This window comes from Sorex fumeus, unplaced genomic scaffold, assembly GCF_029834395.1.
Source record: "Sorex fumeus unplaced genomic scaffold, SorFum_2.1 ptg000051l, whole genome shotgun sequence".
Taxonomy (NCBI): Eukaryota; Metazoa; Chordata; class Mammalia; order Eulipotyphla; family Soricidae; genus Sorex; species Sorex fumeus.
In genome coordinates, this window is record NW_026606108.1 from 37,262,512 (window position 1) to 37,281,864 (window position 19,353).

Below are 19,353 nucleotides of genomic sequence, written 5' to 3' on the forward strand. Positions count from 1 at the left end.
TGAAAATTGCCACATTCGCACCACTAATTTGACACATCCACGAAAAGTATACAATACATTTGGATCTAGTAAAGTATGTGCCTAAGAGTCTAAAAATATTCTCCACACAAAGACGCATATGTTTACAATGTACAGAACTCTTCCGTTGGTACTCACATGAAAAAATACAGACTTATTAGAATGAAGAGAAAGTAACTGAACACTGCCCAACCTTTAATGGTCCACAGTTACTCCTAAAATGCTTAACATTCTCAAGCCACAACAAGGTTAACAGAAAATTAGTATGTATATTTCACTGTTAACATCCTATAATGTTAGGTATTATTATACCCACACTTCCAATCTACTGGTTAAGTAAGTTAAGAAGCACTATCTAACCCCACAAAAAAACAAATCTTGATCACATTTTCCAGATACTCAAAGGAACCAGAAAGAGCATTAGTTCTAACACTTGTTAAAAAATCTGGTTTTGAGCTGAAGCAAAGTACAGTAGGTAGGGGTTTTGCCTTGCACATGCCCAGCCCAGGTTCAATCCCCAGCATCGCTTGTGATACCCCGAGCACTGCCAGGAGTAATTCCTAAGTGCAGAGCCAGGAGTAACCCCTGAGCATCGCTGGGTGTGACCAAAGAAAAAAAAATTTTTTTTACGTTTATGCAATCCAAGTTACATAAATACTAATTGAAATTTATAAATATCATTGCTTAATATGTAAAACCACTGCTACAGATATAGCTGTAACCCTCCCCCTTACTTTTTGATAAGTGCCCCATTATGGGTATTGGGAGGATTTAGGCCACACCTGATAGTACTCAGGAATCATGGGAACACTCCTGGTAAGGTTTGGCAATAAGGCCTGAGTACTATCAGGTATGGCCCAAAAGACAAAAATAAAACTGAATTTTTTTTTCCTTTTTGGGTCACACTCAGCGATGCACAGGGATTACTCCTGGCTCTGCACTCAGGAACTACTCGTGGCAGTGCTCAGGGGACCATATGGGATGCTGGGAATCAAACCCGGATTGGCCGCGTACAAAGCAAATGCCCTACCCGCTGTACTAGCCCTACCCACTCCACTATCGCTCCACCCTCTAACTGAAATACTTTAACAAACTTCAAAATATTCAAAGATCTAGAGGCCCAGAAATGTTATCACTTTATATTATAATTTTAAACTACTGTGCAAATTTTTCTAGATGACACTGGATAGCTGCTCTCTTGAGATATTACCAATTTTTGTTTGTTTTACGGCCACACCTGACAGCACTCAAGAGCCACCTGGTTCTGTGCTCAGGGGACCATAGGAGGTGCCAGGATTCAGACCAGTATCACCCTTATTATCTTTGTACTCTCTCTGATCCTACCAATTATTCTTAAATGGCATTCTCTTTTCTGATTCTTAAACTATTATTTCCTCTTCTTTTATAACCATTCTACTGCACACAAATTTAATTAAAAATACCTGGACAGATAAAGTATGTAGCTAAGTTCTCTAATTAGAAAAGGTTAGTGAACCATGGAGTTTTACTAACAAAGAATTTAACAATCCTAGAACTTTATATGGGAACTTCTATCCATTAAATTTCTACCCAATGATCCCAACTATGAGCTGGGACAGTGCCTCCAAACTAGCAGTCACTGAATTAACCCAGTAAACTATATAAATTACTTTATACAAAGAAAGAACTGCAAAACCCTATCTGAAAATGGGTCGTGGGGGCCCACCTACAAACTATGCAAACAAGTTCTAGCCTAGAAACTGAATAGAAATCAATTCTATCACTTTAACCATTCTATCAATGTTACCTTCAAAAGTCCCCCCCAAAAAATATTTGCAAAGCAGGACTCCTTAGAAATGCTTAAGGGATCAAGGGACCACTTTCAGGGAAACCTATCCTACCAAACCAGATAGTTCATTGTAAGAACCAAGCATGCATTCTCACTTGGACACTGAATGGCAAGGACCACCAGGGCCACACCTAGCAGAGCCCAGGGACTGCCAGAGCTATACATCCAGCAATATTCAGAGGGCTAGCTAAGCAAAGGGATAAAATTGGGGTCAGACTCCCTGGTCCAAGGCTCCAAAATTTTACCCAACCATAACACTCTAATAATACAAAAATAAACTTTAAGAAGAAACATTTGTAAAATGCTATTTTTGAATCACATCAGGTCTGTTCCTGGCTCTATGTGCTGAGACTGTATGTGGTTCTAGGGATCAAAACAGGATTGGCTGCATGCAAGACAAGTACCTAACCTCTAATACTAGTTCTCCAGCCCCAAACTTTATTTTTCAAAAGGCATATTTACACTAATAACTAAAAATTCCTTAACAAGAATGGGTCTTTAAATTCTTGTTTTTAAAGCAGGTATGGCGCTTGCCTGTGCACATGGCCATCCTGGGTTCAATCCTTGACAATGCATATAGTCCCTGAAGCACTACCAGGAATAATCCCAAGCAAAGAGCCAGTCCTGAGCATAGTCATGAGTGACAAAAAAATCCAAACAAAATTTATAGATAAGCGAAATTTTCTTTCTCTTTTGCCATACACAAACCAGTTTTAAAATGTTTGTGAATCAATACCTAAAATAAAATATTAAGAAAAGTTCTTTCAAATGAAAATACTACCTTGTTGATGCTGTAACACTATTTGGTTCCAGGATTTTTTCAGTCATCCTCAATTGTACCACCTCTGGCATGTCATTTGATTTTGATTTCTCCACACCTTCTTCCGGAAGTTCTTCTATATGTTCCAGCTTTTCATCTTCCTCTTCCTCCTCTGAAATTTCATTAAGCTATATAAAATGAAAGGAAATAAAAATTAAACTTGATAAAACATAACTGTGAGATATACTACTCTAAAACTTTTAAACACAAACAACTGATTTTATTTCTTCATTTCTTAAGACCAGTCTTCTTCACTCCTCCCATCCCCACCCCTCTCTTTGGTAGCACTGGGAATCAAACCCAGGGTCTCATACATGCTAAGCAAGTGCTCTACCACTGAGCCACATCCCTGGCCCTGGATTCTCTCTTAGGAAGTAGAAAATGATAACATTTAAGGCAGTAATTATTTTACCACTAGAAACGCATGAGTAGGACTATAAATTATGCAGGAATCTGAACATTAAACAGCATTATTTCCAAATCATTTTGAACATCCAATAGTATAAAGACTTTTAATCACTTCAATTTCCAGGTGCATTAAACAGGTGTTCTTAATAGAGCAATTGTGAAAAAAAGGAGGGTATACAAGTTTTGTCTTGAGGTGTTAACTATGCATTAGAAAATGTTAACTTCTAAATGAGTCAGGCTGAATTTCTGAAGAAGACATTACCTTATTTAAAAAAAAAACACTCGTTCTGACCTTTATGCACAACTCAAGATAATATTTCTCTTTTTTGGCAGAGGCTATGTAAGTTCTCTATTATAAATTTGGCTATGTAAGGAGATAATCACTCCAGTAGAAAGTCAATGAAATATTAGAGAAGGAAACCAATAAAGTGTCTTTAAGAAATATTTTTAAGTTACTAAAGAATAAGTCATAAATGGTTGTAACATCTTTTTAAATTTTGTAATCATTACAAAGAGCAGTAACATGAATAAATTTACCTCTATATCTAACAGTGGTGTTTGTCATGATCAACAAATATAGTTGGCTACAACTGTGTCAGAAGGAAAACTTAAATGGAAGAACGAAAATCAAGTTGTGGTATTTTATCACATTTCTAAACAAGTACAGAATACCTGCCTTCAAATATAACACATTAAGTACTTAAGTACTCTGGAAAAAAATAGGTACTCAAGGCAGAAAGATCTATTCACATTCCTACTATGCTCTTAACTACTGCAGGCAACTTAACTTCTCCAGTTCTAAATCGTTAATGGACATCCTGTACTACCTACCTCACCAAGTTAACTGAAAGGATTAAATAAAATACTGAACCTTTTGATTGAGCATCTATATGAAATAACAGCTATCATTATAACCAGAATTCCTATCTTATTTCAATATAGCATAGGCCTAGTTTTCTATGCATAGTGTCACTTTTTCAAGACTGAGTCTGTCATCCACAACTACCTAAAGCATGCATTCTCAGTCACAAGTGGATCAAGAGACTTTCAATAAACAGGAACCCAAGCAAGAAAAAAAATGGCAAAAAAATGCTATGGCTGGGTCAGAAAGATTTGGACACAACTATAGGATTTTTTTTTAAAAATCTTGGGTCAGAGAAATTGCTCAGTGGGCTGAGCATATACTTTCTAATGCAGGAGGGTACACGTTTATCCCTATCACAATCTGGGCCCCCGAGCATTGCCAGGAGCAACCTCAAGCTCAGAATAGTGACCCCTGGACAAAACAAAATGAAACCGGGAAAAAAAACTCTTAAAGGCTAGTAAGACAAATCAATAGGCTGAGCACATGCCTTGAATGCAGAAACCCCTGGGTCAGTACTCAGTACCATATGGACCCAAACACTGTGAGGAGCAAAGGAGTTAAGATAATCTCTATGCATTACTAGATGTGGACCAAAAATAAAAACAAAAAACAAAAATCCTTAAAGGAGGGTAGTGGAAGGGCCCGGGAAATGGCTTTAAAGTGTGGAGATTACAGCATGCTTTCCAGGCCAGAGTCCCAAATGCAAGGTGTGTGTGTGTCCAAATACAGAAACAAAAAACTAAATTTTTTTTAAAAAGCGTACTTAAGAAGAAAATGGGAGTATTCACAGTCAAACAAATTTTTGGTACAGAGGTGCCATTATATCATGCATTTTACCATGCATTTAAAAATCAATTTTAACTATAGTCAAAGTTCTTAGAAACTACAAAACGTAAATGTAACTATATTAACTATAATATATATACATACAACATAATTTATACATATATTATAATCAATATAATTACATTTAGTATTACATTTACACACACGAACACATTCTCTCTCTCTCTCTCTCTTTCTCTCTCTCTCTCTCTTTCTCTCTCTCTCTCTCTTTCTCTCTCTCTCTCTCTCTCTCTCTCTCCAGGATGCCTCGGGTAAATTAACTGATATTCTTTGGTATTTTCAACAATAATCATCAACCAAAATATGGTATGCACAATATAATGTCTGCATTTTTTTCCTTCCACATTCCACTCCAAGGTTTCCTATTATAGCTTCCAATAGTAAAAAAAGACTGAAGTCAGAAAAATGACACATTAAAAGAATGACACATTAGATCACCCCACAGATAACCTCAAAAGTCCTTGACTGGACATGCGGCTCAAGTGGTAGATCATGTGCTTTAAATATGCAAGGTCCCTGGGTTAGATCCCTGGCATGGCATGATATCGCCCCCACCCCAACCTCCCGGCACCACCAGAGGTGGCCCCCAAAGAATTGAGAGGGAAAACTACTAAATTCTCTCTTTCATGACTAGACCATCTACCTATCACACACAATTCTGGTTCAATTACTATGAACCTGCCCTGTGTATGCAGCAGCCGCTTCAACTCCACTTATTATAAACCCTCATCCATACTTACATCTCTTCTTTCTTTGACTGCTGTAATTCCCTTCTCTAGGGCCTCGTGAAATGCCTGCTCTCCAGACTCCAGCTTGTGGAGAACGCTGCTACCTGCCTTCTCAAACGTATAAAGAAACATAATTATCACCTACATCTTCAAACCACTCTACCGGATTCCATTCATTTAAGGATCCCATACAAAGAACATGGCCACTGAGTAGGCATTTCTCAAACACTCCCTTCATCATCATCGACAGCCATCTCTCACATGCTTATCAATAAAAACCTCTACTAACATAAAAAAGATTCTCAAGTCAAAAATTATTGGGATGAAACAAAGTAGAAAACAAGTGTTAAGAAAACATTTCTTCCTTCAAATACCAAATTCATGAGAAAAATTAACACTGTCAGAATAAGTAGGCAGTTCTACCCACATCTGTGTATGTGTAGGTAAGAAATTAGCAGATTTGAGTCAAGCCAATTTAAAAATACAACCAAATAGTGTAACACTTCAGGAGTTTTTACATTCACTCAATACCTTATTGATTAAACCTCACAAGTCAAATGGAAATTATCAAATAAATTCTGAAAACACTTTTAGAAAACTGTTCCACTGTTACTTATAATTCAGAAACATAATAAAAGAGTTGAGAGAAAAGGATTCTAGCAATTACCAGTATTGGCCAAGACAATGAAATATACGTTACTCTCAGTACTTGTTCAGTAACCCATTTAATAAGCATTCTGTTGAACACTCTAATAGTCTCCTTTCTATCCAAAGGCAAATCTTTAGAATTTAACATTATCTCCTGCTATTATTTATCCACCATCCTATAGAACATAAGATTCAATTTTCTAGTGTTTACAACACTACAAAATAAGTACATAAGAGGGACTGGAGAGATAGTACAGCAGGTAGGACACCTGCCTTGCATGCAGCCAGAGGCCAAGCCAGGTTTAATCCCCAGCCTCCCATATTGTCCCCCCAAGCACTGCCAGAAGTAATTTCTGAGTGCATGCAGAAGTAACCCCTGAGCACAGCAGGGTGTTGCCCAAAAACAAACAAAAGAAAGTAGTACACATTAGGAGCGTGAGAGAGATAGTAGAGCTGGTAGGGCATTTCCCTTGCATGAGGCAGACCCAGGTTCAATCCCCAGCACCCCTATAGTCTTCCCAAGCTTGTCAGGAGTGTTCGCTGAGCACAGATCAGGAGTAATCCATGAGCACAAGTGGATATGGCTTAAAAAAAAAAAGCAAAACAATCCACAAGAATCAAAGTAGATCATGCAGACTTTAAATGAATAATTTAAAAATATCAGAGCAAACTGGCACCTTCTGCTTCTTATGTTAAAATTATCTTGAAACATGGAAAATAAATAAAACATGTATTATTGAGTAATCACAGTAGGGAGCCCACACCTAACAGTATGGGGTGGGCCAGACTGCTCAGGACACCAGAGATTTGAACTTCTGCCCATTATGTTTGTACAGCAGATGCTAGAAGCTCTTGCATTACTCCTCGGGTCTTGTTTTGGATAGGTGGGGACCAAAAACTGAGCTGGCTCAGTGCTCAGACAACCATGTGGTGCCAGGAATGTACATTGGGCAGCTGCATATAAAGCATAAACTCAGTCTCTGGTCTCTCTGGTCCTCTATTAATTTTAAAAATAACCGACTGAGGGCTGAAGAGGTAGTACAGCAGGTAAGGTCCTTGCCTTGCACATAGCCACCCAGGCTCAATTCCAGCACCACAAATAGTTCTACCATGTTACGCTAGGAGTGATCCCTCACCAGTGAGGTGTGGCCCAAAAACAAAACAAAACAAAAAAATCGTAACTTGAGAAAGGTGGTACAAAAAATTTTCAAAAGGTAAGACTTCTCTAAGATCCCAGAGACTCAAACAAATCGTGGAGCCCAGCAGCTTTTGGCAGAAATGCATCTGGTCCCTGCAGTAGGTTACCAGCACTAAGCCACCCCACGTGGGAATAGGTTTCATGCCTTGGCCTGTTCCCCCTGGTGGCCCGGTGGACGCCATCCTCCAGAGGCCACTGGACAGTCAGGTTTGGGCTCTCAGTGACGAGACACATGGGGACTCACAGGATGGGGGTGAAGCCAGCCCTTTCCTCCCCGTCCCAACAAGACCCCGAGTTGTCACCCACAAAAGGCCTCTCAGGCTCTTGATCAAGCTGCTTAATGGCCATGATCCCAGAGACTCAGGAACAAATCTAGAAACCCAGCGGCTTTGGGCAGAAATGCGTCCAGCCCCCACAGTAGGTTACTGTCACCAGGCCACCACAGGGAGGGAAAGGGTGCTGTCCCTCTGCCTGCTCCCCCTTGGCGGTTTGGTGGCTGACATCCTCCAGAGGCCACAGGACAGTCAGGTTTGGGCCCACAGTGACAAGACACACGGGGCCTCACAGAATGGGGGTGGAGCCGGCCCTTTCCTCCCCACCCAAGCAAGACCCCAAGTCTCTGCCCACAAACGGCCTCTCTAGCTCCTGATCAAGCTGCTTAATGGCCATGATCCCAGAGACTCAGGAACAAATCTCGGAACCCAGCAGGTTTTGGCAGAAATCCTTCCAGATTTGTTAAAATTTCGGAATTTCAAAATTGCGCGGCCACTACTGCAGCCACGCGACATCATATTACTTATAACCAGCAACAGAAAACAAATTGTCTACTGTTGCCTCTTCATCAGATCTGAGTGTTGGGGTAAAATCCCAAATAATAATGGTAGGTCTGGTGTCAAAATATTGAATGTAATCAAAGTAGAGAGAGAATAATGTGGAAATCATCTGCCCCACAGGTAGGGGGTGGGTGTGGGATGGGGGTATACTGGGGGTTTTTGGGGTGGAGAAAGGTCACTGGTGAAGGGACGGGTGTTTCATCGTATGACCGAGACTTAAATCCAAAAGCTTTATAACTGCTCACAGTGATTCAATAAATAAAATTATAAAAAATGAAAAAAAAAGTGGAGTTCATGCCCAATTCAATTAGCCTAATCAGCGGCTGAATAACAGTACTCCTACATTTAAAAAAAAAAAAAAAGGTAAGACTGCTTGCAAGCATCAAAGTCACTAAAGGAGTAATAATACTGTGGGTAGGGCGCTTGCCTTGCATGTGGCCGACCCGGGTTGGATCCCCCTCATCCCGTATGTTTCCACGAGCACTGCCAGGAGTAATTTCTGAGTGCAGAGGAGCCAGGAGTAAGTCCTGAGCAACACTGAGTGTGGCCCAAAAATTAAAAAAGAAAAAAAATAGTCATTAAAAGGGCTGGAGAAATAGTACAATAGGTAAGGCCTTGCAAGTGGCCGACTGGAGTTCAACCCAAAGAACAACATATGGTCCCCTGCTAAGCACCCACCTAGGACGAACCACTGAGCACAGAGCCAGTAGAAAGTCCTGAACACAGTCAAGTATGGCCCCAATATAAAACCAAACCAAAAAAGTCATTAAATTTTTAAGAAAAAGCTGTCATCTACTTGCCATCTTCTTGTGAGACACCTGGGTTCAATTCTCAGCATACAATCACCCAACCAATGCCAGGAGCAACCCCACCCCACCCCCAGCACAGAGCAGGGAGCAGACCTTTGAGTGCCACCAGGTGTGACCCAAAAGCAAAAGAAACAAAAAGGTGTAATTTTAAAAAGATGTGTCAATTTTTCACTTTAATCAAGTTTTTGTTTCTTTTGTGCTGCCAATCAAACCCAGGATTTCATATCCACAAAGCATATATTCTAAAACTGAGCTACATCACACGTCATTATTTTAAACAAGTCTTTAAGTCAGGTAAAATGTAAGAGGAGAGTTGGAAAATTTAAAAACAATACACTATAAGTTCCAGAGATAACCAGTTCAAGCTATAATCAAAGACATCCACAAATCCTCCTCCTACAACTTCCCCCTCTATCTCCCTCCTGAGAGGAGTTTACTATTATGAACTGCAATCTGATTATTTCCTTAAAGTCCCAGACACTTGAAAAAGAATGGAAGGAAAGGAGGGAAAAATGAGAGAGACAAAAATTTTAGGGGCGGACAGTATAGTTGGTACGGATTTGGCCTTGCACACAGTCAACCTGGGTTTGATACCCAGTATCCCATATGGTCCCCCGAACACCACCAAGAATAATTCCTGAGGGACTGGAGTGATAGCACAGAGGGAAGGGTGTTTGCTTTGCATGCGGCTGACTCACATTCGATCCCTGGCATCCCATATGGTCTCCCAAGCATCTCCAGGAGTAATTCCTGAGTGCAGAGCCAGGAGTAACCCCTGAGCATTGCTGGGTATGACCCAAAAAGAAAAAAAAAAGAAGAATTTCTGAGTACAGAGCCAGGAATACCCCTGAGCAATGCTTGAGTGTGTGCCCCACCACCACCACTTAAAAAAAATAAATGTTTACATGAAAAAAAATTTTAACTTCTTTGTATCAACGACACTTCTTTTGTTTGGGAGGGTATTTGGGGTTTTTCTTGTTTGTTTTTGGTTTTAGGTTTTGGGCCACAACCAAGCCACACTCCTGGCTCTGCACTCAGGAATGACTCCTGCAGTATTCATGGGACCCTGTAGAATGCCGGGGATCAAACCCAGCTGGTTGCATTCTAGGCAATAATAATTACCCGCTGAATTACCTCTCCCCATTTTTTGTTTTTGTACCATACCCAGTGATGTTCAAGGGTCATTCCTTCGGGGCTTAAGTGACTATATGGAGTGCCGGAGATGGGACCCACATCACCCACGTCTAAGGCAAGTACACGACCTGCTGCATTATCTCTGTGGCCCTTAACCCCACATTTTAAAAAACATGTATTCATAGGGACCTGAGAGACAGTACAGCAGGTAAGGTCCTTAACTGCTGAACAGGTTCCACAGACGGCGCAGCATACTGTCCACTAAGCCCTGCCGGGAGTGATGTTTGAGCACAATGGCACGAGAAAGCCAGCTATAAGCACCACCTGATATGGCCCCAAAACAAACTATATTATATACTTTGTATATTTATATATAAAATACGTTTTGTAAAGAGTACTCGTAAAGGGAAAGGTGTTTGATCATTGTATGACCGAGACTTAAACCTGAAAGCTTAATAACTTTTCCCACAGTGATTCAATAATATAAAAAAATAAATAAATAAAATTTTTAAAAAATTAAGGTGGAGTTCATGCCCAATTCAATCAGCTAATCAGTGGCTGAATAAATAGCAGTCCTCCTACAAAAAAAAATACGTTTTGTATATAACATATACACATATATACATACACACATTTATTTATAAAGTTCAGAGCAATACAGAAATTCTTTTGAATAAAAGTTAAGCTATCTACTGGTAAAGCTCTTGCCTTGCATGTATGAGGCCGTGAATTGATCCCTAGCAACATAAAAAATAAAAAAGGAAAAAAGTTAAGCTACATAGAAAGTTAAAATCCTATTTATATAGTACCTGTCAAATGTTAAAGATAAAAGAAAATTTCTATGACAAACCACTTTTCATGAGATGCTACTTTATAATAGCAAATAAAAGGAAACAAATGTTAACCAAAAAATAGTGTGATAATAAAATTTACCTAAACCTATTTATACCTAGATATATTTAAGCTTGAAAAGGGGAGTTACTAATTATACAGAAAATAGAAAAAAGAACTGATCAAAATGAGAGATTAACTATGTATGAGGCCCTGAATTCTAACCATGGCAATAAAAAGGACAAGACTGAAAAAACTGGATGGACTATCACCTTTCAAGAGGAGACTGCACTATGAATCAAATTATAAGATTACATCCATTCAACAGAGAATTAAGAAGATACAAAAACAGCAGAGTATAGTCTATATTTCAGTAAGAAAAGAACTCGAGGGGGGGGGAAGAGCTGGAGAGACAGTACAGCAGGTAATGTGCTTGCTTGCACAGACAATTCAGATTCAATCCCCAGCACCCTTTATGGTTCCCAAAGCCCTGCCAGGAGTGGTCACTGAGCACTGAGACAAGAGTAAGCCTGAGTTGCCAGGTATGGACAAACACAGAACAAGAGGCAAAACTGTGTATGGTGTGCCACTTTTCTGTTAAAAAGTTGTGAGAGGGGCCAGAGAGATAGTAGTGGATAGGGAGCTTGCCCTGTAATATATTATTTATGCTAATTCCTCAGCAAGATTTTGAAGACCTAATCTTCAAAATTTTGTTTTTAAAGTGGCTATGGTGCTTGCCTTGCATATGTCTGACCCCAGTTTGATCCCTGGTACCATATATGGTCCCCCCAGTCTCTCCCAGAGTAATCCCCAAGTGCAGAGCCAACAGTAAGGCCTGAACATTGCCAGGTGTGGCTATAAAAAAGGAAAAAGCTGTAAGGAAAATATTACTTTCATTTGCTTAAATGAAAAACTGAATAGGGCGCTTGCCTTGCACAGCTAACTCTGGCACTCCACGGGGTCCCCTGAGTCCTGCCAGGACTGATCCCTGAGGGCAGAGCCAGGAGTAAGCCCTAAGCACTGCCTAATAACATCATCATCATCAACCAAAAAACCTGGAAAAACAAGTTTTAAAAAAATCCAACAGAAGTGGGCAGGTATAGATAACAGTACCACAACGTTGTCCTTTGTACGTGAATTACTGTTCATTTTAAGAAAAAAAAGGTAGTGCTCTATCCCACACCCCAAATATAACTAATTTCATAGGCTTTAACCAAGAAAACATTTGCTGGAAAACTGCACTTAAATACAAAAGGAAAACCTCCACATAAAACTAAAAATCACAAATTCTAAGCCTTAGAAGTCAGGAATTATGTGGCTTTATAATAAATTACAGTCTCTCAGCATTAACAGTCTGATGTTATAAAAAGAAGCAAGTTTCTGAATCCCTTACTTCACAGCATAGTTATACCAGCAAAATATAATGAAACCTGAAAAATGGATTTTAATATTCAGGAATCAGTGTTAAAAATACTATTTACTACCTGTACTAATTTCCCATTATTTCCATTAATAACAAGGAGGCACCACTATACTGACATTCTGTTTTTAAGTCTGTGTCAACTTTATACTGCAACTTCTTTGCAAAAATAAAAAATCACTATTCTTACCAAAAAAAACAATGCTTGAGTTATTAACAGGGTAAAAAAGACACCATAGTATTATATATTCTAATTTCAATGTCTCTTATTTTCAAACTGAAGACAAAAAAAAATTAGAAAAAACAATACACAGATCTACCTATTTCTTTCGACTACATAAATTAAACCAAAAGAACTGCTTCCAATTAAGCAATTTGGAATTCCACATTTGTGCCAAACTTTTTAAAGTCCATTTAAAAAAAAAAACCCTCCAAGTAGAATACTTTATTCTCACCTGTTCAGTAATTGAACTCAAATCATTAGATGAAAAATCTTCCTCTTCATTCTCAAAAAACTCAAAATAATTTTCCAGAAGTCCAGCCATGATCCTGCTCACTATTTCTTGTTCTTTCAGATCTTCCACATCTGTGTAAATGCTAAAAATAAAGGTCTAAATTGAATTCAGTGTGCTTAAATCAATCATGGTAATCTTAAGAGGATAACCAATGAGTCACTTTATAAACCTGAGCAATTTATGTCATCATTCCGTGCCTTAGTTTTCCCATCTGTAAAGCCTACCCCTAATTTGTACCCTGTTCACAAAATGCTGAAGGGATTAATCATACTATTAAAAAATAATGGCTCACAAAGCAACCTATGACCACTGGGATAGAATGCTATGATTCTATTTCACAAATTCAATTTTTTTTAAGTAAACAAAAAAATATGGAAAACATCTTACTGGAAGACATCTGGACCAAAAACAGCAGCCAAAGAGTTTGCAGACCAAATTTCTTCATGATGTGATGCTACATTGGCTAAAAATCTACACAGAAACTTTAACAAACTGTAATTAACAGGTGGAAGTTGTTGCAAGAGGAACCTCAACTTTCTTCCAAATTCATCTTCGTTATTATCATCTATAAAACATAATAACAGGGTTTTTTTTTAATGAAGTAAAAGCAAAGCTCAGATATTTTGCCAGGTTCACATTAGTCCACCCACATTATCTTTTTACTGTAACAATTCCAAACCTCTTCACTTCCTCTACCAGAGGCCAAATGCCTTAGGGATTTACATTTCACTTAAGTGGAGGAGAAAAGTTGGAGAGAAGGAACTCAAGCCCTCAATTGCTGGAGGATGTTTTTGTCATTGGCCCCAATTTTCTAACTTTTTAAATTCTCATCACAGTGTCTTGCATGACAGTTCCTGTGTTTCCAAATTAGTGCCGATTGTAAGTAAAAATGCACTCACTGGCCAATGTCTGTCAACAACTACTTGTAATGAGCAAGGAAGAGAAGCTTAATTAACTAATATCAGTGACACTTTTTCATTTGGATGAAAGGAAAAGAAGGAATGAACAAAGCGAGACTTTCTTTTTCCTCCAACATCCTGAAAAGAACAATTAATTTCAGCATAATCAGTACAAGCAAATAAAAAAGAATTCCATTTCTCATTTGGTTCTTCTCTGAATTGATTTTTTTTAAACATGGTGAATCCCAATGTTTACAACGTTTTCATTACACAAAGAAGGCCTTGTGTAATGAAATATCAGGACACTTGATTTTGTGAGGTGTCATTCAGATGAGATAAATTTCTCAGAGGCAACCTCAAAATTAATTTATTGCTTAAAGTGAAAAATCAACTTTTTTTTCAAGTTCTTTAAATTAATTTATAAAAACAGTCCTTGATAAAGGACAACTGTCATGGGGGCCAGAGAAAGACACTACAGATGGTAAAGTCACTTATTTTGAATGTGGTTGACCAAGGTTTAACCCGCATTTATATCATATGGTACCCTGAACATGCCAGGAGTAATCTCTAAGTGCAGAGCCAGGAGCCAGCCCTGAGCAGAGCCAGGGGTGACCCCAAAACAAAAAAATAAATGAGACTAATGGTCATGAGTTTGGCCATCTTTGCAAAATAATACAAATCTAACGTATTTGTAAGCTATGGTCACGAGTCTTCATTAAAGTTTAAAATGTAATGAGAGCCCAAAGACCTGAGCACTTGGCTTTGCACTCAGAGGCCCGGCTTGATCAAAAACCAAAATAATTATTTAAAATTTAAATAGCAATTGTCCTTAATTTTAAAATACTACCAACTGTAAAAAGAAACCAGTAATTTTGAGTTTAAAATTAAAGTCAGGGACTGGAGCACAGCAGGTAGGGTGATTGCTTTGCATGCAGCCAATCTGGGTTTGATTCCCAGCATCCCCAGGAATAATTCCTGAGTGCAGAACCAGGAGTAATCCCTGAGCATCGCAGAGTGTGACCCAAAAAGCAAAAAAAATTAATTAATTTAAGTCAGTCAATAAATGATCAACCATGACAATAAATGATGGCTATTTTAACAATTTATCTCTTTTTTTAGAAAAGTAAAATCATACATATCAGCAAAACATAATTTACACAAGCAATTAAAGCTATCAATATGGTGACTACAGCAACTATGACAACTCCTGTAATTATTTTTGTTCCCTTAATATTTTTTATTTTAGATATGAGAATTTAAAAGTATAAGTCTTTTGAATTTGTAGGGATGGTAAAACCCATACATAGATGAACAGAGCATCTCCTGAAATTCCACAAAATAAGTTGAAGTAATTTTTTTCAAAAATGGAATCAAAAAATATCGAAAAAGATTTATTCATGGTCCAGAGAGAGTGAGTACAGGGGTTAAAGCACTTGTCATGCACATAGCAAACCCTAGTTCGATCCCTGGCACTCCATATGGTCTGCTAAGCACTGCCAGGAGGGATTCCTAGGCACACTGGTGTGCCCCAAAAACAAAAGAACAACGAAAGTTATTTTGGAGGACTGGAACAATAGTACAGCAGGCAGCGTGCTTGCCTTGCATGAGGCCTACCCAGATTTGATTCCAGGCATCCCACATGGTCACCTGAGCACCACCAGGAGTAATTCTTGAGTGCAGAGCCAGAAGCCCTGAGCATCGCTGCGTGTGCACCCCATCCACCCCCAAAATAAGTAATTTTGAGCCAGAGAGACAGCTCGAAGAAGCAGAGGACATGCTCTGCATACAAGAGATCTCCAGCAACAGGTGGTTCCCCAAGCACTGAGATGGGATGAGTCCAAGTAGCACAGGGCATGGCTAAGAAAAATCTCTTTTATTTCATATATCATGTATCCAAGAGTAGACAGGATAAAAAAACAATGGAATGCTACTCTGCCAAAAGAAAAGACTAAATCATGAAATCTGCTGCTTGCTAATTGGATAAATCTGAAAAGAATCATTCTAAGTGAAGTTAATCAGAAAGAGGAAGTCAGATAGGAAATGATCTCTCTCATATGTGAGATATAAACAAACCAGGAAGGGAATAACAAATACCCAAATGCAACAGAAACTTCAGTAGAAGGCTTGGGGATGTGGGGGCATGTTGGGGGTGAAGATAGTGGAACAGTGATAGAGAGAAGTAAACACTCTGGTAGAGGGTGTGCCTGGAATGATTTATGCAAGACACGCGACCCAACCATTAACAGTACTATAAAACAGTACTGTGCTTAAAATATTTTTTGGGTGGGGGGGGTCCCACATGGCAGTGCTCAGGGGGTTACTCCTGCTTTGCATTCAGGAAGCTCTCCTAGCAGTGCTCAGGGGACCCTATGGGATGCTGGGGATTGAGCCCGAGTTGTCCCAGGCAAGCTTGCAAGGCAAGCCCCCTACCCACTGTACTATCACTCCAGCCCCTTAAAATATTATTTTTTAAGGGCAGAAAAAAGTCGTTTAAAAAAATTTTTAGGATGGGGCCAGAGCGACAGTATAGTAGGCAGGGTGTTTGTCATGGACTCAGCCAACTGAAAGTTCGATATTAGTATCCCATTGGATCCCCCAATCACCTCCAGGAGTAATTTCTGAGTGCAGAGCCAGGAGTAGCCCCTGAATATCACCGGGTGTGACCCGAAAAAGCAAAAATAAATAATAAACAGGATTGTCTTTCAAACAAAAAAAATTCAGGGACCAGAGTGATAGTATAGCAAGGAGGGCATTTGCCTTGCATGCAGCTGACCTGCGTTCAATCCCTGGCATCCCATATAGTCCCCCAGCATTCTAAGGAGTGACTCCTGAGCACAGAGCCAGAAGTAACTCCTGAGGATCATCGGGTGTGACCCAAAAAGAAATAAAATTTTTAAAAGCACTAAATAGCAAACTTTATAACCTTATATAATAAAATATATATCTATTACATAGACATCGATAGCAATTGGTTTTGGGAACATTTAAGCATTTTCTCCCTACCTTCATTTGTCCTGTTCCAATTCCATTTCAGCTTAACTCTACCTTTTGTCACCACTAAAAAAATTAAAAAGGACAAACCAACTTTTTTTCCTTAGAATCTGACATCCAATTTAATATTTTGTTTTCTTCAGTCAGATGTCCAAAAACAAGATATATTCCAAACCTCAATAGATTTTTTCTGATTTCTACTCAAAAACTTGGGTTTTTGTTTTTTCGTTTTTTCTTGCAAGGACCACACCCAGCGATACTCAGGGGTTACTCCTGGCTCTATGCAATTACTCATGGCAGTGCTTGAGGGACCCTATAGGTTGCCAGCAACACAACTTGGGTGAGTCGCATGCAAGGCAAACGCCTTGCCCGCTGTACCATTGTTCCAACCTCTCTGCTCAGAATTTCTATCAAAACAGGTATAAAATCCTCAGCTGGGACTTGGCAGATAGCTCAAGCACAGAGTACCAGCCTAGCAAATGCAGGGTCCTGTATTCACTGCACATCTCTCCCACCTTGCAGGATTGCCCCCCAGAAGTGCTGGGTATGGCCTCTCTAAGAAGATAAGTAAATATGAGCCGAAGAGAGAGCACAAACTGGAGCACATGCTTTTGTTTGAAGGAAGCATGGCTTTGTCCCTGAGCACTGCTGGTGTGGCCCAAAATCAAAATAAAATTAATACAAAACAACCCTTTCACCTGCCTTTAAAATAATAGAAATAACATCCTAAGCAACACCACTGGTTATAATAAATTCTCTGCCACATTTATCATCTATCTTTTTCTTTCTTCTTTCCTACTTTCACTCGTTTTTTTCTCTTGTGTCCTCACCTCTTATATCTTAGACTAAGACGAATAACAACAAATAGTATCACAGGCAGCTAAGAAATTGAACCAGACCATACAATTCCAAGTTTATGTCCACAAAATGAGAACATAAGAAAATTTCTGTAATTATTAGTTACAAGTCCAGATTTCTTAAAGATCTTTGAAGTTAATGTTAAAAGATTGATAAGAATCAAATTATATTACCTTGAGAAAGTTGCATCAAATGAATGTGAAAACTGCCTGGGATAACAGGTTCAGGAAGTTGTTGAAGGAAAAACCTAAGAAGACTAATAGCTGAGGGAACATCTGCTTCCTTAACCAAATCCACCTCTTCTCCGCTGTCGTATCTCTGCCGAAGCCACTCCACTGTCTCAGCATTTCCATTGACTTGAAAAAGTCCTTGTTGCTCCAGACCTCCTGCATTAATTCAACGCAAAAATGGAAGAAGCTGCAACTCTGACTAGTCACATATGCTCATACTGCAACCAACTTGGAATAGCCATACCTCTGGAAAGCCACTCCAGCAATTGCACTAAATACCTTCATATTACACATCTAGAAATGCAGCACTTCTCTATTTTACCCACCCATTAGTGGCACTGTAGCCCTGTTCTCCCATTGTTCATCAATTTAGCGGGCCCAGTAACGTCTCCATTGTGATACTTGTTGTTACTGTGTTTGGCATATTGAATACGTCACAGGTAGCTTGCCAGGCTTTGCTGTGCAGGCGAAATACTCTCAGTAGCTTGGTGGGCTCTCCGAGAGGGACGGAGAAATTGAACCCGGCTCAGCCGGGCCAGCGGCTTGCAAGGCAAACGCCCTACCACTGTGCTATTGCTCCAGCCATCCATTAGAGGCATTAGGGTGGTTCAGTGGTAGAATTGTGTAGGCGCAGGTTCAATTCCCGGCCCATGCAGTTCCGTTTAACCCTTTAGCACCCATTAAAAATATTATTTCCCACTCAGTGCCCATTTAAAAATGCTCTAGCCTGAATGTTTCCAATGATTTTAAAATAAAACATAATGAAATGTTTAATAATTTCTGTCTTTCCTCATGACATTGTACTTTCCATAGAGAAAAAATTCAAGGCAAAAGGGGAAACAAGAAGTTGTTTTTATAAAACAAAGGCTAGCCCTGAAAGTAAGGAAATGTATACCATGTTCCTCAATATAGTCCACGACGTGGCGGACTATGAACGGAACCTCATTGTCTGGATGTCCTCCCTGCTGCAGCTCATCAAGTGGAATTCCAAATATTTTGTTAGCAAGAACGGAGTTGCAGTTACTCAAGGAAGGGGAGGAGCTCTTCCTCATATCTTTTTTGCAGCCAGAAATCAAAGCTGTCTTTTCTGCCAAATGAAAGAAACAAAAAATAAGAAAAAAGGGAAAACATTGTAATATAATTAACAGGTGGCAAGAGACTAAACATATTAAAGAAAAATGTTTAACACCTGAACGCTTTTATCTATTAAATATGTAAATAAGTTTGTTACCAGATCCATAGTGTTTCCCACCAATAACGCTCGGTATCATCAACTAGTTTCTCTAATATGTAATTACTTTTGAGTGGCTCCCTAGTATTTAAATATTTATCAACCAATGGCAAAACTGATTATTAAACTTAGCAAATGACATGAATGTCCCAAGCAAATATGGTTCTAAGAACTCGAATGTGCTTGCCCAGCAAACAGCAGACCGGGTCCGGTCTCCAACACCACAAAGGGGCACAACTTCCA

At 39.2% G+C, this 19,353-nt stretch overlaps 1 protein-coding gene across 11 annotated transcripts in view; it reads right to left on the reverse strand.

Annotated features, from left to right (window-relative positions):
• The window catches only part of FAM13B (family with sequence similarity 13 member B), a 93,553-nt gene that overhangs the window by 43,014 nt on the left and 31,186 nt on the right, over nt 1-19,353 (reverse strand). For 7 of the 11 annotated variants that reach the window (XM_056124667.1, XM_056124668.1, XM_056124670.1 and 4 more), the window contains exons 3-8: nt 18,775-18,966; nt 17,823-18,035; nt 13,289-13,466; nt 12,842-12,983; nt 5,526-5,621; nt 2,628-2,794 (exon numbers count right to left, since the gene is read on the reverse strand). In XM_056124667.1, the coding sequence (XP_055980642.1) occupies nt 2,628-2,794; nt 5,526-5,621; nt 12,842-12,983; nt 13,289-13,466; nt 17,823-18,035; nt 18,775-18,931 (953 nt within the window). In that variant the 5' untranslated portion in view covers nt 18,932-18,966. The remainder of the gene's footprint in view (nt 1-2,627; nt 2,795-5,525; nt 5,622-12,841; nt 12,984-13,288; nt 13,467-17,822; nt 18,036-18,774; nt 18,967-19,353) is intronic. The other 4 variants (XM_056124677.1, XM_056124676.1, XM_056124671.1 and 1 more) reach the window with 1 other exon arrangement.